The 21,343-nt window shown below is 35.3% G+C and overlaps 1 protein-coding gene across 2 annotated transcripts in view; it reads left to right on the forward strand.

Annotated features, from left to right (window-relative positions):
- Nucleotides 1-21,343, forward strand: part of LOC140152774 (serine/threonine-protein kinase Nek9-like) — a 231,978-nt gene that overhangs the window by 203,630 nt on the left and 7,005 nt on the right. Inside the window, exons 20-22 of one of the 2 annotated variants that reach the window (XM_072175264.1) lie at nucleotides 5,222-5,272; nucleotides 12,266-12,504; nucleotides 18,836-19,189. In XM_072175264.1, coding sequence (XP_072031365.1) covers nucleotides 5,222-5,272; nucleotides 12,266-12,504; nucleotides 18,836-19,189 — 644 coding nt within the window. The remainder of the gene's footprint in view (nucleotides 1-5,221; nucleotides 5,273-12,265; nucleotides 12,505-18,835; nucleotides 19,190-21,343) is intronic. The other variant, XM_072175265.1, reaches the window with a different exon arrangement.

Genomic DNA, 21,343 nt, shown 5'->3' on the forward strand with positions numbered 1-21,343 from the left:
CTTGTTGTACAGCTGAGCAAATTTGAATTAATTTCATAATTGTGGTGTGATCAAGCAAAATCATTATAAAGCCAGGCATATGCAATTTTCAGTTTTTTACATGATTGTATAAAGCATTTGCAACGCTACATTTTGCAGAAAATCCCATTGAAAATGAACATTTACTTCCAAAGATATGAACAGTTGAATTGTTTCCAAAACAATATGCAACAAAAGAAATCATTACTTTTGTTTAGCTATATCTGAAAATCAATATACCCAACTTCCAATTGATTTTGCTTGATCACATCACAATTACAACATTAAATCCCCCTATAGTTAGTGGCCAAGATAGTAAGTGGACATCTAAATTCTAGAGGTACAATGATTTGGTCCTATGTGTGCCAATCCAAAATGGCAGATTCCCATAACTTTATGCATACAGCTATATGGAGTATCAACTCTCCCGCTGAAACATCTGTGCCATTAAGTTCACCTACAACCCAACGTTAACCGATCTGTCATCTTCTTGGACACTATAAGACACTTTTGCGCTGCAAGTCAGATTAAACTTTTAAAACTCTTTAACATAGAAGCATGAGATATCTATAATGACAATGTACACTAGGCTTGTACCCTGGGAGGACCATGAAGTTATTCTACTCATAAGAAAGGCAATTTACTTAAATTGCCTCACTCCACCTAGGTACATAAAATGGGTATCCGCTACCGATGTGAAAATAGTTTTGACATAAACACAACCTTACTGAAGGTTTCACCAGACTTTCATATTGCACCATTTTTAATTGCAAGAACCATATTGATAGAGTCATTTTATAGCAATAAATCATACTTTATTTTACAATACCAGCCAAAAAAGTAAAGAAAATAATCAACATTGAAGTCCCTAGATGGCTTAGTTTTATAAATGCAATTATGTCGTATTGTTGTCTGGTAATGTCAATAAAAGAACAGGAATTAAATGTATGGAATATTTGATGAAATACCAGTAACAATTGAATTACATTTGTATTTTTGTATAATATCAACATATCAACAGCTGCGCATGTTTACCTTTATTGTGAATGGTTGCCGTGACAATAAGTATGTGATTAATGTAGAAAGTAGAAAATTATACAGTAAAATTGTGATTTAAGTTTTCATAAAATCAGGATATTTATGATATTGTGATTATTTGCCATTTCATGTGAAAGATTAGCTGTATCCATAGTTGAAATTTTCAATTTTATCACATATTTCATTTGAACACCTGAAGTCTGAACTTTTTATGATTATAAAATGCATGAGATATAACTTTTGATTTGCTAGGACTTTTCTTTATTATATAATTATTTACTTTTATGCTTTATGACTGATACTGTATTTAGTATGTATGAGAAAGGATTATATAGCTATTGCAAAAAAATGCAAAGTTTGCAATTTCAGCATCAGGTGTGATATTTTAAAGCTAAACGTAGAATGCTAGTCACCTAGATATAGTCCAGAAATGAAGTGATAAACTCACAGAACAGAAGAAAAGAAGACAATAAACCCACAGAAAAGAAGACAATAAAATGAAGAGAAAGAGTCAACTCCCAAACTATCAAGTAACAGGGATATCAGTTTTCAGCCTTAATGCAGGATTTCAAGTATTCTTGCAAAATTGCCTTTGATACACTCCTATAGGTGTGATATTGCTCAACATCGATATATGATAGGTCAATGGACAATTCCAGAAGACATTGCTGGAGCTATTTTATGAAAGTAATGAGCTGGTAGCCTCAAATTGATGTATGTATCCTTGTTAATCAAATTTAGGAGTGGATAGGCAAGGAGTTTTGTACAGAATATCTACCTCTGCATGTCCCTTTTAACAAGATATGAATAAACTCTCAATTGATTCAGAAAAGTGCAATCACATTGTGAGCCTTTCAGCATAAACATACAAAAATCATGTTAGGGGTTTTTTAACATTAAAATAACTATAAAATTAATGTTTGGGAATTTTTTATCATTTAAAAGAAACTATAAAATTAATGTTGAGAATAAAATATTATTTACATGACAAGAGTAGACTTTATGGTACCAGAGGAGTATTATAGACTGGTTCTATTTTGGAAATTTGTGCTAATTTAATTAAGCATCAAGCGGAAAGTTTGCGTAAAATCTGGGAACCAAATTTGGGTATGCTGAATTCAAAAATGTTGTCTGCTAAGCTATCAATTAATTCTCATTATACATAGGGTAAATGGACTTTTTCTTGTACAATTAATGTCTGCTGCAGTTTTGCCTTTGTTGAGCATAAATGTAACAATGTAAAAATAGGATAATCTAATTTTAAGAAATCAAGGCAAAACTTTATGTGATAAACATGTTCATAATGAAATCAGGGAGTAATTATGCTATGTAATTTGCACCAACAAAGATGTTTGTACAATTGCATGTATTTTAATCATTTCAGTCCATGTAAAATTGTTGAAATTTTATATATAAATACATTAAACATTGACGGGGTTTTCCCTACAGTTCTTACCTTTCAAATTGATGCAGTATTTTTATTATATTATTTTTATCACACAAAAAAAATTATGACTTAAGTGCTCCAAATGAACAATGTAATACTCATATCATACTACATATCAGTGGCATCAAACCTAGATTTTTTATGACGTTCTTTTTTTGTCTTTCCCTTATTGTTGATAGATGGAATTTGCAAGTTACTGTGCCAATTTAATGCACATATCAAATGCAACCCCGGCCCCTAGGTACCAGCGGATGGCCGGGTTGGGACTGGAGTTTTGGGGTTTAAAAGTTCAAGTCCCGGGTAAACATCGGCCAGTCCCGGACCCTCCCAGGCAAAATCTTGAGCCACTCCCAGGCCCACCCGGGTATTCCACAGCCCAAGTTCATGGCCTTGGGCATCAGATATGGACCTAGATCTTTTAGATGGTTTTAATATCATGGCGATCTTTTCATGCGGGTTCCGAATTTGGTAGGTATGTTTTCAATTTTGTAAGGTTTTGTCACCAAAAACATTAAATAGGGCAGATCTCGTAGCTATTATACTGTAGACCATGTACGGTTCTTAAACTATGATGTGGCGCCCGAACACTGATGAAGACCTCAGCATCGCTGGATTTAGATGTTTTTGCAGACTTCAAACTTTTGCCATGTTCAAAGATTGTCTGACACAGCGTTTATTGTATAGGCCTAATGGTCTAACAGCACGCATCCAACATTCCACTTTTATCATGCATTTTTTATGCTTCACAGTGGCAAAGGGATGGGACAAGAGGGTGTCCCTCTAAGTTTGCTGTGCCATCACTAACTATTATGCATGTTTGTTTTAAATATTTTTACGAGGCATGAATGGTTGAAAAATGCAGGGAATATCATAGGGCCTACATGTATAGGCTGAACATAGATAAGATGTGAAAAACAAATCAGCTGCATTACATCAGTCCAGTAAACGGTAGTGGAGGATGTAGGCCTAAACATTTTAAGCATGTAGGCCTATATAAGATTTTTGATGCCAGTCCAAAATGCAACTTCAATTGAGGCTTGAAATTCCAGCAAACAACGGCAATGTTTACGGGCAATTTTACTGGTTAGAAACCCCTGGGTAAGTTACGACCCAATCCCGGCTCTCACCCGGTAAAATCTCCGCCCAAATTCCTGGGGTTTCGGCCGAATACCAGTCCCGGCCAACACACGGCTCCCCCATGTGACAAATTTTGAGTCAAACCTTGGGTACCCAGGGGCCGGGGTTGCAATTGACAGGTGCATAAAGCCTAGATAATGGGACCTTGCAAGTGAAAATCATCCTTGCCATTCAGTTGGGAGGAGGGGACTTTTTTGACAAGGAGTATACATGATGAAGCTATGTAATCCAACTAACTCTTTGAAGATCAGCCCCATATTTCATCACTTCAGAATTTCTGTAAAAATGTGATTTTGATGAGTGATGGGTAGGATCATGTTGTCGCTCTTGCTAGGCCCACAGATCCAGATCTGTGCTAGACCTAAAACCGAATGCATATATTTTTGTAGTTTACTCTACATTGAAGTTAAATATCCTAGAAAATTGGTTTAATTATGCCACTGGCACATTTTTCTGTCATAATTATGAAAGAATTACTATTCTTGAGTTTTATATGAGCTAAATTGCATTTCATATACCGTAATAGAATCCATTATATGTGATGTGATCAAGCAAAATCAGTCAGAAGTTGGAAACATTGATTTTGAGATATAGCCAAACATCGGAAGTATTTCCTTTTATTTCCTATTGTTTTGGAAACTTTTGAACTGCTTGCATCTATCAAACTGATTGTCCAAATTCAACAAGGTTTTCTGCAAAATGTAGCTTTGCAAATGCTGTTTACAATCTTATAAGAAACTAAGAATCCTATAAGAGACTGATTTTGCTTGATCGCACCACATATGTTCAATTCCAAATTAAGTTCTGATAGTCTTGATGGATAATGATGGCATACCATGTGAGGGATCTACACACTTAAGTTTTATGTTGCATATCATTTGCAAGTTGATTGATATTGCTGAATTATTTGCATATTTTATGCTGCTATCAATCACTTAATGCTATGCTGAAATAACTTCATATGCCCTAATTGTTTTATTGTAGAGTATCCGAGGGTATTGTGATTGTTATTTGTGATATTTTTATCAGAAAATATAAACAAACTCATTTGCTTTCTAAAATAAACAACAATTCGGTGCAGCATTCCGTTTGATTATTACCTATGATACAAACAGATATAAAAAGCATTTTTGAAATTCCAGTTGAAATGCTGCTTTCTTGAATGTCAGAAGCAAAAATTGAGATGAAGAGAGATTTCTGAGGTAGTTTGTTTCTTCTAGAGCATGCTGCTTTTATATGTAATTCTGAGAAAGGCACACATGTTTCAAGGCAACATAACCGATAGTCTTGTGGACACAGAGAAATAGGTGCTATTCTTTAGCTTATCACCTTCAGGTTGGTTTAACATCAAATTGCATCTCTGTATGTGAGAGAGCATTTCTATTGTACCTCCTTTCCAACTGAGCATATTCTGTGATTCTGAGAAAGGCACACATGTTTCAAGGCAACACAACACAAAATCTTGTGGATACCGAGAAATAGGTGCTATTCTTGCAATCATGCAATCTTTGAGTGTTTGATATCTGTTACATTTGTCAGTTTTTAATTCCACTATTGTCTATTGTTAATGGTTTATTTTAGCCACACGATCAGGACTTTATCCTTCTAAGTATCTGGATGTGTATGATAACAGTGAGTTCCACATCAACATGGTGTAGTTGTACTACAGTAAGCCATAGAATTTAGGTACCAGTTATGTTCACCCCCTGTATATCCTAAACAAAAACAAATATATCATAATTGAAACCAGAAGCTGCATCTTTTAGCTCGAATTTAAGACCTCAGTTGTTGAAATTATTCAAGAAATAAAGACATGACGATCCAAAAACCCATGGAAGATTCCATTTTAAAAGTTGCCGTTTGCTCCATTGCATGCCATATTGATTTGTACACAACACGTTCGCTAACAAGGGAACTAGCGCCATGCTTCCATTGATTAGCATGTTAAAACTAGGTTTTAGATCACAGTTTCTTTAATTCTCAACCAATTTCAACAAATAAGGTCTTAAACCAGAGCTAATGAGTACAGGTATTGGCTGTTTGTTTTAATTGTGACATATTTGTCTTAATTTAGGATATAATATACAAGGGTATACACAACTGGTACCTTAATTTTTTGGTTTACTGTAGTTAGTCAGTAATTATGTTTTGTACATCACAGTATATTTTGTGCGAAAATGTTGTATATAATATAAGTGCTAGTGACTTGCAGTATTGTATGAGCTTTTTGCCGTAACCTGTGCAATTAGATTGTAATAAGCCGTATATAGGAAAAACTGTAGAATAAGGCACCCCAGGGGTTACTCAGTACAAATGATGTGTCACAAACATGGGTCACATTTTTGACCATTTGGTATATCAACGACCCCATTTTCTATGCCAATTTCAGGCTATGGATAGGTCATTTTCTCAATTTTCCCCTTAAATTATCCAAATTTTTCCTATCTGTGAAATTTGGCAACTTAAGGCAATTTGCATTCAATTTGGCCAAAACAATGGGTCCAAATGTCTTGGAAATTGGTCTATGGACATTTGATGGATGGGTCCCTGTTCAAGTTCTGATCCATGTTCAAGTTCTGAGTGGCATATACCTTAAAACACCAAACTTAAGCACCCCCATGAAACAGGTAAGGCACACGCTACCCCAATCCTAATATTTAATCTAGAATCCTACAGGTCAACCCTAACATCTGAAATTCCCTGTAATGACTCGGACCAAAAGTGAGTCACAGTTACAAAACCAACGGGCTGGTGGGTTCAGGGAGTTTTCAATAACCCCACTGCCTATTTTGGCTGTTTAACATGGAGTTCTGTAGGGGACTTAAGGGCTGGGGTATGAGCGTTTGGACAGTATTTATTTTGGGACATTAGAGCACATCAGACATATCGAATTGCATTCTGAATACGAAGAATGTCATTCTGATATCAAATAATTTTGAATTTTTGAAATTAGCAATTTAATACACATTTTATGGCAAATCATTAAAATTTATATTTTTGATATTTAACAGTACTTGAAGTAAACTTTATAAATCTGATGATTTATACTTGAAGTGTATGTAGGTGGGTTGAAAACCCGACGATCAATTGAAAATTTTGACCTTTCGTATTGAAGATATGGATTGTTTTCCCCAAAACACCAAAAAAAAAATAGGTCTTTTTGGGAAAAATCCATATCTTCAATATGAAAGGTCAAAATTTTCAATTGACCGTCGGCTTTTCCTCCCTGCTACATACACTTTAAAATATATCATTAGATTTATATAATTTACTTCGAGGACTGTTATATATCAAAATTTTTATAATTTGTCATAAAATTTGTATTAAATTGTGATTTTCAAAAAATGAAAATTATTTGATATCAGAAAGACATGCTTCGTATTCAGAATACAATTCGATAGGTCTGAGGTGCTTTCATGTGCCATAAAAAATACTGTCGAAACGCAATAAACGCTCATTTTAGATCCCTTAATGTCTGAATATAATGTTATGCTCTGTTTATCAGACAAACACAACAAATTTGGCTGATTCCATTTATGTTTAAATTGGGGCATGTGTTACAAATAAGCATTAAAATCAGGTTTTCAAAAAATTAACCAATTTCATATTACAAGATTGTACATTATGGATTTTAAGTTAATATCCACTTCAAGAAAGTTGAAATTTAATTGCAACATAGTGTGAATAAGGTGTGAGATAACACAGTTTACAACCATTATTTTATCAAGAAGGGTTCACATGGTGTCAACAGCCTCTTCTAATATGGAGTATGTTTGATTTTTCAGTAAAAATGTATTATGCATCTAAAGTTACCCACTTCAAAGTTACAGTTAGCAACTTGAGAAAGAGACAAGCACATACACTTCAAAAATATTATCTATAGATCATGATAAGTAATAAAGTAAACACATAAATGACAATTAAAGATCATTTAAGAAATTTGTTAAAGGAATAAATAGCCAACGTACAATTTGTTACCGACCAAAATATGTAACAACTGTATAAACATAATATTATGGGTGGATCCAAGGCTGGTAAATGCATAGGGAGTGGGTGGGTAATTAAGGTGGTATTGGATGCATTTTCTAGAAATAAGGAAATGCTTTGAGCATGTTTTAAACAGATTAATTGAGTAGGGTAAAGTACACTGATCAATATGCCTTTTGTTTGAAACAAATCGGACATACGGTTTCTATACTACATCAAATTATATTTTCTTTGTATCTTATTGTTTTTATCAATAATCAATATAGTTAATGAGCTAAAAGGACTGTAAAGGCTCATTAATATGTAATTTTTTTTTTATTTTGCTAAAAATCAATGCATAAATGTTCATGGTACTTTTATTTTGCATACTTTTGCCCTGAAACTTGGTCAAAGTGTTTCTAATATGTTCTAATGTATTATATAGTGAAGCCGCCCCCTCATTTGCATATTTGCATAATTAATGAGCTAATTTGCATAAATGCTAATTAATTATGCAAATTAGGGCGGCTAGCTCTTTAATTATGCATAAATTATCTGGAAGTCATTAGGAACACTTTGACCAAGTTTGAAACCAATATTCTGTTAAATAAAAATGTTATGAACATTTATGCATTGGATTTTAGCAAAATATTAAAAATTACATATTAATGAGCACTTTCAAGTCATATTAGCTCATTAACTGTATTGATTATTGATAAAAACAATACAATACAAAGACATTTAAAATGTATGTATTATGAAAGCGGTATGTCCGATTAGCTTCAAACAAAAGGCATATGGATCAGTGTTCTCTGCCCTACTCAATTAATATGTTTAAAACATAAATAGAGCACTTCCAAAATGGGTCCAGAACCACCTTAATTGGCTGCAGTTTAGTACCAAGAAATGTGCTGATTTGACATATTTTGTAAATTTGGCAGTGGACCAGCGCCCTCTTTACACTGCCGTGTCAATGTGTATAATATAAATAATAATAATGATAAAGAAATGTGTGTCTTTTTTGTGGATGTGCTCTAAAAATATTGAAATAAGTTGCATGCTATTAAATATATTCTGTATAATTGTATTGCCTGCATGCTAGTTTAATCTAGTTGTATATGTGTACTCAATTTAGTATAAAGCATCAAGACAGTCTTTAGTACTTGTATAGTTTTATGTATAAAACTTGATAGCATATGTGTATTGGTATAATATAGTTTTCAACTGCCAACAGCTGCCTTTTTCTGTGCTATCCACTTAGGCTGCAGTCAATAGATTTAACATGGTTATTGAGCCTATAGTATTGAGTAGACCTGCATATTCATTGCGAGTAGGTTTGTAGCAGACTTTAAAGGCTCATCAGTGGTTCCATCAAAAGTATTTAAAAATTGTGTAGTATTGACTTAAGGTGGTATTGGAGGCATTTGTTAGAAATATGGATATGTTTTGAGCATGTTTTAAACAGATTAACTGAGTAGGGTGAAGTACACTGATCAATATGCCTTTTGTTTGGAGCAAATCGGACATATGGTTTTCAAAATATATCAATTTATATTTTCTTTGTATCTTATTGTTTTTATCAATAATCAACATAGTTAATGATCTAAAAGGACTGGAAAGGCTCATTAATATGTAATTTTTACCAATATTTTGCTAAAATTCCATGCATAAATGTTCAGGGTACTTTTATTTTGCACACTTTTGCCTTGAAACTTGGTCAAAGTCTTTCTAATATCTTCTAATGTATTATATAGTGAATCTGCCCTCTAATTTGCATATTTGTATAATTAATAAGTTAATTTGTATAAATGCTAATTAATTATGCAAATATGCAAAATAGGGGGCGGCTTCACTGCAAATCCCTTTCCATGTTAGATTTCATTTTATTTTTTATGCTTCAAATTATAAAACTTAGTTCTCTGGGTTGATAGGATGAGCAAATTTAAATCTTTAACCAGAGCAGCCAGTGTACATCTACATTTAAAAAAGAAAACCCAAAAGCAGTGCATCTGGCTGAATTCGAATCGACGACCTTTGTATACTAGCACGACACTAGGCTTGTTCAGACGATCGCTTGTAAAGTCGCTTGTAACTACATTCAAATGTAAACTTGTATGTAGTGCCCGTCTAAACGCACTCGCATGTAGCTACATGCAAGTTACAAGTGATGATTTTACAGGTAAGATATCTTACATGTAGCGAGCAAGATTCGAATGTAAGGCCAGTATGAACAAGACTTGCATGTTAACTCGCTTGTAAGCATGACCTTGATGACCCAATCTTATTCTGATTGTGCATAATCATGGCATAATTTACCAGTGAAGGTCACTCTTACAAGTGAGTTGGCTTACAAGTAAGTCCCGTGTGGACACACACTCGCTTGTAGCATAATTTAATTGCTGGCTCGCTTGTAAGTTGCATTCAAAAGTAGGCTACCGTCTAAACACACCTATTCTAACCAACTGAGCCACAGATGCATACAGAAGAAGAGCGGAAGATTGAAATCTATTAGGTGTTAGGATAGTATGATTTTCGTCACATTCTTAGCGGAAGGTATCAGAACTGCATATTTATAACAAATAGTCACATAGGGATGAAATTATTATACTTAGTTCACTGGGTTGATAGGATGAACAAATTTAAATCTGCACTGACTGCTTTGGGTAATGATTAAAATTTGTTCATCCTATCAACCCAGAGAACTAAGTATAATTATTTCTCCCGATCTTGTGCTTCTGTAGCTCAGTTGATTAGAGCGTTGTGCTAGAATATGGGTTCAAATCCTGCCAGATGCACTGTGGTTATTTATTTTCAATGTTAATGTGTGCTGGCTGCTCTGGGTAAAGATTAAAATTATTTTTTGCTTGTTCCAAAATGCCAAAATCTGAATTTTGATGATTTAAGGGTGTTTTAGCAAATCATGGCTGTCCATTTAAATAAACATGGTCTTTCCCACCAAACATTACTTACTTGCATTGCAAAATAAATAATTACTTGTATTGCATAATAAATATAAAGCAAATTATGTAATGCATTATGTAAAGGTCAGTGCACTTTTCTAATGACAATATACAGACATTTTAATGATGTTTGTATAATAGAATTCAAATCGGTTAGAACATAGATGATAATCTATGGTTAGAATTTTGTTGGTTTTCAATGTATGAGCTACCAGCCATTTGGTGAGCTTTGTGCCATCCATTGCCATCCAGTTGTAAAGTTTAATAGGAGCTAATAGGGTGCAGATGTGTGGCTTTGTACATAAATAAAATAGTGATACATTAATTAGAAAAAATGCAGGCACCTAGTTTTGATGTTAAGCCATGCCAGTTTTGTTTATTTAAAACAATGGGGATGTCCTCAAAAAAAAAAACTTTTGGAAAAAAAAAAAAAGTTTTACATGTACAAATTATACTTAAACTGAATGAGAATAAAAAGATAGGATTATGTCTTTTGCCTATACAATATCGCTCATCCATAACACCTTGGTCTAGGGCGGACATTTTATAAATGAATCAAGAAAAGCAGCATTGACACCACTTGCATTACATTCCAGATGTTAAATCTACAACTTAGGCAAAATTTGGGGAAAATGAATCGGCCGTTTTTATTTTAGGGCCGTTTTTTAATAACTGGTCTTTACATGTAGTTCTGAGGGTGCTATAGCCTCAATTTAGGTAACAAAAATATAATTTTTTTTTAAATGACCAATGATATTTTTCTGAAGTTTTCATAGTATGTAATTATGACATAATATTCACTAATTGCTCCACCATTTTGACTTATAAACATCAAAAGTTACTAAATCACATTTCCTCAGTCTAACTTGTTAACACAGTTGTACTCTTTAGCAGATTGATTTCAACATTTCATTCAGGTTCTCAAAAACATTAACATTAAGGGCCCAAATGGCCCCCAGAAATTTAGGCTTATTCAAGGCTGGAAAAAAATGGTATGAATTTAATGGGAAGTAACTGAAATGACCTTGTGGTTCTTGAGAAGGCCAGTACAAAAATAAAATTGCATTCTTATCTGAGAGAAAACTTGTGAGATGTCCTCACATCATCAGGCTGTGTTTAGTCTATTTCATGATTTGGTCTTCATGTCCTTCACTCATCTTGTCCAAAAATTGCCCACAGAGGATGTCATTAGTAAGTATATTGGAGGGTAACTAAGTTAGGTCGATCCTTCATGTAATTATTTCGTGTAAGCTAATCTAACCCTAATCCTAACCCTAATGCTAACCTAATGCTAACCCTAAACTAACCCTAATCCTAACCCTAACCCTAATCCTAATTTTGTGTATAATTACATGAAGGAGTAACCCTAAGTTATTCCAAGAAGTGTCACCAGAACCACTGCCCCAGGACTTGACAACTTAAACAGTGAGACAGAATGTGAAGATAGTATTGCCGTAGCATTAAAGTTGTACGATACCTTAATACATGCTCTTTTTCTTTTCAGCCTGTTCTGAGGAGTAGTTTATCCTGTTCATGCAATTCATTTTCATTCCAGTTTTGTTTCAGTTAAAAATATCTTATCCAAGAATGATGCTTTGCTTGTGTGTTTTAGATTCCATAGCACCATTATTTCACAAGACATTAGATTTGATCAAAATATAAATAATTATAATATGATCTGTTTTATTGTATTTTTTAGGTTCCATAGTTTCATCACAAGATTCACGAGACGATGTATTTGATAGCAATAGTGAATACATGAGTTCAGAGCAGAGTGCAACTCCCTCCGACCCACCTTCATCTGCCTCATTGGAACCGGTGGTAGAACCTCAGCAGCAACAGACCAAGGAGACTGACGTTGATGCAAGTGATGAAGATGAATCAGCTGATGGACAGCTGGGCATGGGAGAAAGTTCTGTGCCGCCATGGTTACAGGCTGTAAGTCATACAACAATTGGAATAATTCCAGAACACAAGGGTTAAATGTAACTAACCTAAATCCTACTCCCTGCTTAAAATATAAACCCTAATCCTAACCATAAACCTAACACTTAAAGCCCAAGCCCATAACTTTAAAAATAGGAGAGGGAGGTATTCTAAATTACTTCAGTGGTGCCTCCGTCTGCCCTGTGTGATTATCGCGAAAAAAGAACAAAGTCACGCATAGCACTACTTTCAGGCTCTGTTGCTATTAGTATACTATCCAAAGAGGTTGTGCATGCTCGGTTGAACGCTACACGTTCGCTAAGTCTGTGAGTGCCACAGACTGCGGCTAGGTCACGCATTGCTACGCAACTTGAACAGCGAATGAGGTGCCGATGTGATGATGACTTGATTCAATTATCCAATCAGAATCCCACTTCTGTATATACCATAAATTGCGCCAAATTTACCATCCGCTGAAGTCTAGAGTTATTTTAACTAAGCAGTCTATTGTTAGTATTTATTTTCTTCTTGAAAAGTGTATCCAGCAGTATTGCCATTGCTTTTCCCTGACAGGTTTAGAATTAGGGACTGGCTAATATTCCACTAAGAGAGGACACAGTTTGTATTAAGGTTCATCAGTTATGCACCCATTATAATGCAATATCAAAGGATATTGAAAACATTGGTGCAAGTATTTACAGAAGTATATAGGCAACTTCAGTCTGTGGACGTAGCTCAGGTCATAGATATATATTTTTTTTTTTATGTAACCTACGTTGCTTCCATGGAGAATCCATGGTCCAGACTTTTGCAAAATGAACAAGCCAAGCTAGCTATAGCTTATAATAAGCATGCTGGCCCATATATATAGTTAAAAGGAAGAAAAAATAGCAATAAATAGAAAGAAGCAAAGAAGGTCACTAATCAATCTATAACAATTTTGCTCTCAGCCCTTGGGTTGAGAGATAAGAAACTGGAAATTCTTATACTGAAGGAGTGTCATTCACTCTCTATACTCATGTGTGTTCTGTACCTTTACCTACATGTTAGTGTCTTGCTTATTTCATGGACACCAGGCAATCCATGGCTAAAGACATGGAAATTGGGATGGATGGAGCATTGGTATGCTGAGCCTTGCACCAAATTATAATTCCTGAGTCCCACATTCAATTAAACTGAGCCCCACATACCAAATTATACTGAGCCCTACACCAATTATACTGAGCTGAGCCTACCAAATTATACTGAGCCTACCAAATTATACTGAGCTCCACACCAAATTATACTTAGCCCTACGCCAATTATACTGAGCCTACCTAATTATACTGAGCTCCACACCAAATTATACTTAGCCCTACGCCAATTATACTGAGCCTACCTAATTATACTGAGCTCCACACCAAATTATAGAGTAAGAACTTGTGAGAACTTCAATATTGAAAAGTACTAATGATACCTGCTCAATTTATCTAAGTAATAAATATATCACGGAAGACTTGATCGTAGGTGTAGGCCTACAGTACATGCATTGCATTCCCCAGGATGCATTAATTCTTGGATATGGTGGCCGCGGCAATTATCGGACAGGTAAAATGTTGTTTGGACCGGTAAATTTTACAACCTACTCACCCAATTGGCGACTGGCAAAAACATTTCCGTGCCTGCCCACACCAAATTATACTGAGCTCCACACCAAATTATACTGAGCCCTACACCAATTATACTGAGTCCTACACCAATTATACTGAGCCCTACACCAATTATATTGAGCCCTACACCAATTATACTGAGCCTACCCAATTATACTGAGCCCCACACCAAATTATACTGAGCCTACCCAATTATACTGAGCCCACACCAAATTATACTGAGCCCTACACCAATTATACTGTGCCCCACACCAAATTATACTGAGCCCTACACCAATTATACTGTGCCCCGCACCAAATTATATTGAGCCCATTTCCAAATTAAACGGCATCCAAACAAATATCAAACTGGGAAATCAAAAGTAAATGATAATTGTGTAAATCTATATTTTCAATAGAATAGTAGTCTTTCAAGGACACCAAACAAACCATGTTAAAACAAGTTGATTTTGAATACTTTATTTTGAAAGTAGCCCTCCCCTTCCCTCCCCCACACATGAGAAGCCAATATTCTCTACTGGGGTTATTCACCTGTAGTCTTATCCTGTCGTATTCTTTGGTACATTGGTTTTATAATAGTATAAAATGGCATATGCACTTTGAAAATAACAATCGATTTGGCAGACCATGTGTTAAGGTTATACTCATAAGTTAATGATCTATCATTATACGGTTTGCATTGTTCTTTCGTTTTATACTATCATTATGCTTACTCATTGTGATAAAACATGTCATTAAAGGGATGGAAGCACATTGCTAGGTGATCAGTGGTGCATGTGTTAGAGGTTATTGACTGCCCATCAGTTGTTCTGACCTTGTGAATACCCTTTGGGCTGTGTCCCTTACGATGTTCCATGGTTCCAAAGTAAAATGTTTAGATTTTTCAGCGTGTACGTAAATTTGTTTCGTTGTGTAACAAGTTACAAGTTACACAACGCAGTCATTATTAATTCTTAGTCAGTGGGAGTGGTCTAGTTTGTAGACACATAATCTGATTGGACAATCGCATGATTTCGGGTGCTGTCTATCAGGCCGTAGACAACCCCACGGCATCGTGAGTGTTTATAACGCGTAACACGTAACTGCGCCGGCATCCGCTACACAAAACATTGGTCTTCCCTTTCGTCTATCACATGGTAGAGGACAGTAAAAACAAATATTCATATTGTTTATTCTCTAAACCAACCAGAGCTCACTAAAGCTCACTATTATAACCACTGCTCGTGCATGCATTTCATGTGATGTGATGACGCAATCAGCCTAAGTCATATATACCCAGGAATTGCTGGCCAGGCCCTTGTGGCTAGAGGCTGGCGATCTTCTACGTGGCATGTGAGGGATCTGAGGCTCGAATCCTGGGGTGCCAACTTCCAACTGACTTCTTTGTTCATCTTCTCTACTTTTTTGTTTCTTCTTTCCATTCCGATAGCAACAAAAAACACGGGCACGGTTAGGGTTGAGGAACATGTTTTTCGTAGATTTAGGCTCTCCATAACCCTAACCCAACCGGAGCTCACTAAAGCTCACTATTGAAACCGCTGCGCGTGCAAGCATTCCATGTGATGACGCAATCAGCCTAAGTCATATGTACCCAGGGAATCGCTGGCCAGGCCAGCATAACTCCCGTAGCTAGAGCTGGTGATCTTCTGCGTGGCATGCGAGGGGACTGAGGTTCGAATCCTGGGGGTACTAAGTGACTCTTTTGCTCATCTTCTCTCCTTTTTCATCTGAATAATGGGTGACTCCATTTGAAATCAACACTCTCGTGTGGGAGATTAAGGTCATCATGTCTTCCATGGTATATGGATTTCAACGGGAATAGCACATGATTATGAAAAGAAAATCATGAATAAATATGAAGTCAAGAAAATCACAGCTTGTTTGAACATTAAAGCCAGCATATATGATTAACACATCTTCCTCCAATACTTGTAACTCCAGTATATTGATCTGATTTTGATTTACAAATGATTCATTTTCATGTTGTAATAATATGCAAGTAGGTAAAGTGCCAGTGGAGACTGGTACAGGTACTTAAGCCACTTTCTGCAAGAATGAAACAAGTACCCATGTTTGTTCTTGCCTCTTCTCTTTTACTTTAATTTCTTACTTAACATTCAACGCAGATGAAAATCTAGTTTTGAACGATTGTTTGATTCCCATCGAGAGAATGAGACAGCCTGTGTAGAATTTGACAGATATTAAGTTTCTCATCTAAGTGATTTGATTGTTCCTTCATCATTGAAGATGTATGCAAATAATTACAAGAAGGTTCATTTTACTTGTTTCTCCATTTGAAATCTATTTAAAACGGGAACCTTAGACTACTTGAGTTGTTAAAAACAATGTTGATTGCCCCAGGAGCTTGAAGAGATACTGAATCTACTAATCGACCATTGGCCTAGTACCCTATTTCTGGATAGTAGCACATTTTACATATGTGTAAAACAAGACGCATGGTCACCGATATCAAATGCCTGCCTGGTTATATTTTGCGCTACATTATAACATACACACAGTTGATAGCACAATTGACTAGTATTTTCTGCTTGCTTGCTTACCATCTGACCTCATTTTACGTGCTTTGGGATGACATTTTGCTATAGAATTTCTTTTTCCATGTAGCGATTTGCTCAAGAAAAGTAATCTTTTTTATCCACTGGGTGATGCTTATTGTGTATGGGTCTTGAGCACAAATATACAATGATGGACAGAAAATGCAGAACGTGGGGACCCTAGAGAGTTTAACTAAATACAACAGATTGATTTAAGTTGGTCGTAGCTTCCCGAGTGGTCAATGTTTGTAGGTCAGGAGGAAAGAAATTGTTACAGTGGATGGACTTATATGCCTTTGGCTTTGTCCATTGTGAATACTTCACTCACTCCTGGGAATCAATATTCTACGTTTGTTTTATCCTCCAGAAAGAGCATTTTGTTGACTTTATTACAGCCCTAACTTCGCTTACGTTTTTTTAATTTATTAAATTCAAATCGATGGAAATTCAATAAAGGCTTTTGTTGTGAGATCGCTGGCATGTAAGGGGCTACTGTGTCCAACCTGTTTATGTGAAGTTATTTTAGAATGTCAGTACATTATACATCTAGCTCTGATTTAGATGTGTGTCACTGATGTTAAAATGGTATGTTTAAATAAGTGAATAAAATAAATATGCAATTAGATTGGATGGTACGGGCCCCAACAAAAAGCAATAGGTTATATAGTACCACAGTCAGTGATATCGTTTCAAACGTTGATTATAGTTGCTTAAAGGATGACTCCGGCAATTAAAACATTATGCCTTATGCGTAAGAAATATAATTATCAAGCACGAATCACATGGTTTTATTTAAAACAATCTCATATTGACCATAAAAATGAATAAAAATAGCCCGGCTCTCAACACGCGATATTCAAAATTCCCGCGCCGAATTTTTCCATTGCAATGACGTCGTGGTTATTTGTGCTCGCTTGTTGTCAGCCTACATTGTACTACTGTGACGTCATTGCACTCGACAATCTCTGCGCCCGGGAATTTTGAATATCGCGTGTTGAGAGACAGCTGTTTTAATTCGTTTTTTTGGTCAATATGAGTTTGTTTCAAATAAAACCATGTGATTCGTGCTTGATAATTAATTTTCTAACATATGAGGCACAATGTTGTGATTGCCGGAGTCATCCTTTAAGGGATCGGATAGCAACTTTTTTTTTGGGGGGGGGGACATGAGAGCACATCAGACACATCAAATTGTATTCTGAATACGAGGAATGTCCTTCTGATATCAAATTGTTTTTTATTATTTGAAATTCGCGATGTAATACACATTTTATGGCAAATTATTAAAAATTGATATTTTTGACATTAAACAGTCCTCAAAGTAAACTTATCAAGCCAATGATATGTACTAGTAAAAGTGTATGTATCTGGGAGAAAAAGTTGTCCATCATTTGAAAATGTTGACCTTTCGTATTTTTTTTAATGATATCGGCTACCAAAAGATCTACACATTTAAGGCCTTGGGTCCCACAAAAAATACTGTGCAATTCCTTAATTTGATGATATTGAAAGTGCTACTAGCAAACATGTTGATAAAAAAAGATATGTAAATGGGAACACATAGAAGAAATAGCATAATGATTTTGATAAATCAGTTTGGACAAAAATTTTTTTTTTTAATTGTAACAATTTCTCTTTAATCAAGGAATTGGGATGAGTAAATTCAAGTCTTTGACAGATGGTAAATTACCAAATAACTGTTAAAAAGTGGGTCAGATTGTTAAATGAAGGTCATTTGTGATGCACATGTGTGACACAATCATGAGGAATGAGTTTAGTTGGTTGCTAATATTGATTTTGAGTTATTGACAAAAACAGGTGATTTTTTTCTTCTTTCTAAAGTTGAAGAATCACTCTTAGCATCTAACCAGAAGTCCAATTTTAATGAGCTTTGGACCATACATAAGCATTTTAAAATGGCAATGAGAAAATTTGAGAAGATTATCGACTTTATACTGATACATTGAAGCATGGTTGAAGCCCATCAACCAAACATTATTATTCCTAGTTTTAAGTTAAATTGTTCCATTGACATATTACTGATGAAAGTGTGTCTGAGAATGCTTTGAGTGGCCCATTTTACCCTGATCAAGTTATCATTTAACCATCTGCTTTACATTATTTTGGTTATTTCCATAGGAACTGGATGATGAATTCATACCTATGGGTTCATACGTCCAGCCTGATATTCCTGATGCCTCATCCAACCAACCTCAACCTCACCCACCAGCAGTGTCTATTCCAGCCAAGAGTTCTCTTGAAGAACCAGCACCAAACAGGACCAAAGACTCATCCCACAATGGGACGTCTCATCCCAGTGGAGGGAGTAGCGGGTATAATAGCATAGCCATCAAAGTGCCTCCATTGAATCTGGATGGGTTGTCAGCATCAGGAGCAGCGGTGTCTCTTAGGTCGCAGATGGGAAATGCAAGAGATGATGAGATTGAGGAACTCAATGACAGAATACAGGATTTGGAGAAAGAGAATCACCAGGTGAGATCTTCCCACCTCCTAGAAATTTTTTATTACACTTTAATTACCAAAAAATTTCAGCTCTAATCGCAAGTCAAATAATCAAGAAATCTCCCAAATTTTCTCTTACCCATCGGTTTCTATAGGACAAGAACAGATGATTAATTGTGTTTGCAAAGAGTGTCTCAGGTTAAAGAAGAAATAAAACAAAATAAAACAAAACAAGAAATTTCCAGAAGTTGTTGGAACCAATGTCGCCCAATGTTTTTCTTAACCATTGGTTGCTATAGTATAGAAAAGTCGCAGGGAAAGGAAAAATCTTCAAAAAATCTGCCAAATTGTAATAAATAATTATAGCCCAAAAATGTGATATCAAAATGCACTTTACCTATTCTTTTCAAAGAAATCCACAGATTTATCATTTATATTTGAATGGTGTATATTTAGCTTTAAAATAACTCATTGGGTTTGAAATTAAGATGTACTTTCTATAAAAATTTTAATGTACTTAAAATAAACTTTGCAGTGGGCTATTCCATATATTATTATCACCCCTCAAAAGAAGACTCGGGGGTCAAAAGATTCGCCTTTTTCAACATTGGGAATTCCCTAGAATGAACATCGTTTTATAGCAAGATTGTTAAATTTAATTTTCTTCAACTGGAAATTCAACCTTTTTCCAATAAACTGCTAGCCTGTGAATTCTCCAATCCCTTTTATCACCCTGAAACTTTACTCATCTATAGGGAGTTGCATCACTCTCTGGAATAGCTCCGTGTATATATTAACATAGTAAGCTCAGTGCAACTAAAGAACCCAAAAGCTATCCCATCCTATGTACATACAGCCTCTCCCATGGCATCTAATATTAATCATATGTACTCATTCCATTCCAGCATTCAAACAAAATCCCACGAGGTATTCTTAACACTAAATAACATTTACTCATCATGCGCTACAACGATACCTCCATCACAGAGTGTTTCTTCTCTCATCTCATTCTGATGACAATTTGTACAACACAGATTTACATGTATCCCATATCTGTTATGCCTCAATTCTCATAGGCCAATCTGAAAGAGTAAACAAAAAGTAATCGACTCTGATATTAGGCAATTTTCAACATAACTTATCCTTAATCCTCTGTTTGTATCTCACTGCTTAAGCCTTAAGGGGGTTGTATTACTAAGCAATCAGACGTGGTAACAGCATCTTCTCATACAAATTACTTTTTTCTTTGCAAATTTTCACAGACAGTTTTTAGTCCAATTTGATTTAGTTTTTTCACACTTTTATCAACAACATGTATGACCTAAAAAGTAGTGAATATATTCTGAAAATGTTCTATAAACATAAAATTTACACATTAGATGAGATGAAATAATGGATTTTGAGGTAGACTGCATCGGTTTTTTACCAAGATGACAAGAAAACTTTTTGGGGATATTACGGTAACCTTGTTCTTAAAATTACAAAAAATGACATAGGCAATTATCATAGTAGGCTGACGATATGAGCATGAAAAGTTTGGCCGGCATAAAGGTACACCCTCGTGGCATGCTATCCGCGATCTTGGGTCTGCCACTTGAGAAGACCATGGTTGAAAATCACACCAGAGAAACAACATTTTTCCTTCCTTCCTTCCTTCCTTCTTTCCTTCCTCTTTGCCAAAAATCCTCCAGTAAGTTAGGGTTAATGACATCTGCTACTTCATTCCCATAGTAATGACCACCCTCTGGTTAGCAGCTCTGAAATGTCACCACCCTGGTGAATAATTGTATACACAATGGGACTTGATTTGTATCCCTGGATGTTTTATTAAATTAAGGGAATGAATAAAAAAGCAAAGAATTAGAAAAACCGGTTTACCATCCTTCTTGTAAACTTGGCCACAGAACAATAAATTGTGTCGCTTTCTACCCAAGAGAATGACCATCGTAAAATGACTGTCCTAACAGTCACCACCCTTGGGACTGAGTGACTATCTCTAAACTTGCCACTGGATGTTTGATCTGGAAAAAAAATTATAGAAAAGATTAGAATTTAGGAAAGCCGTTGAGCGTTCTTTCATATATCTTCCTGTAAGCCTCAGTACCATTGCAATCACTTCAATTTGATTGCACTGATTTAAATTGTCAATGCCATATAGCAAATTGAATTATACTCAAATAAAAT

This window comes from Amphiura filiformis, chromosome 5 (genome assembly GCF_039555335.1).
Source record: "Amphiura filiformis chromosome 5, Afil_fr2py, whole genome shotgun sequence".
Taxonomy (NCBI): domain Eukaryota; kingdom Metazoa; phylum Echinodermata; class Ophiuroidea; order Amphilepidida; family Amphiuridae; genus Amphiura; species Amphiura filiformis.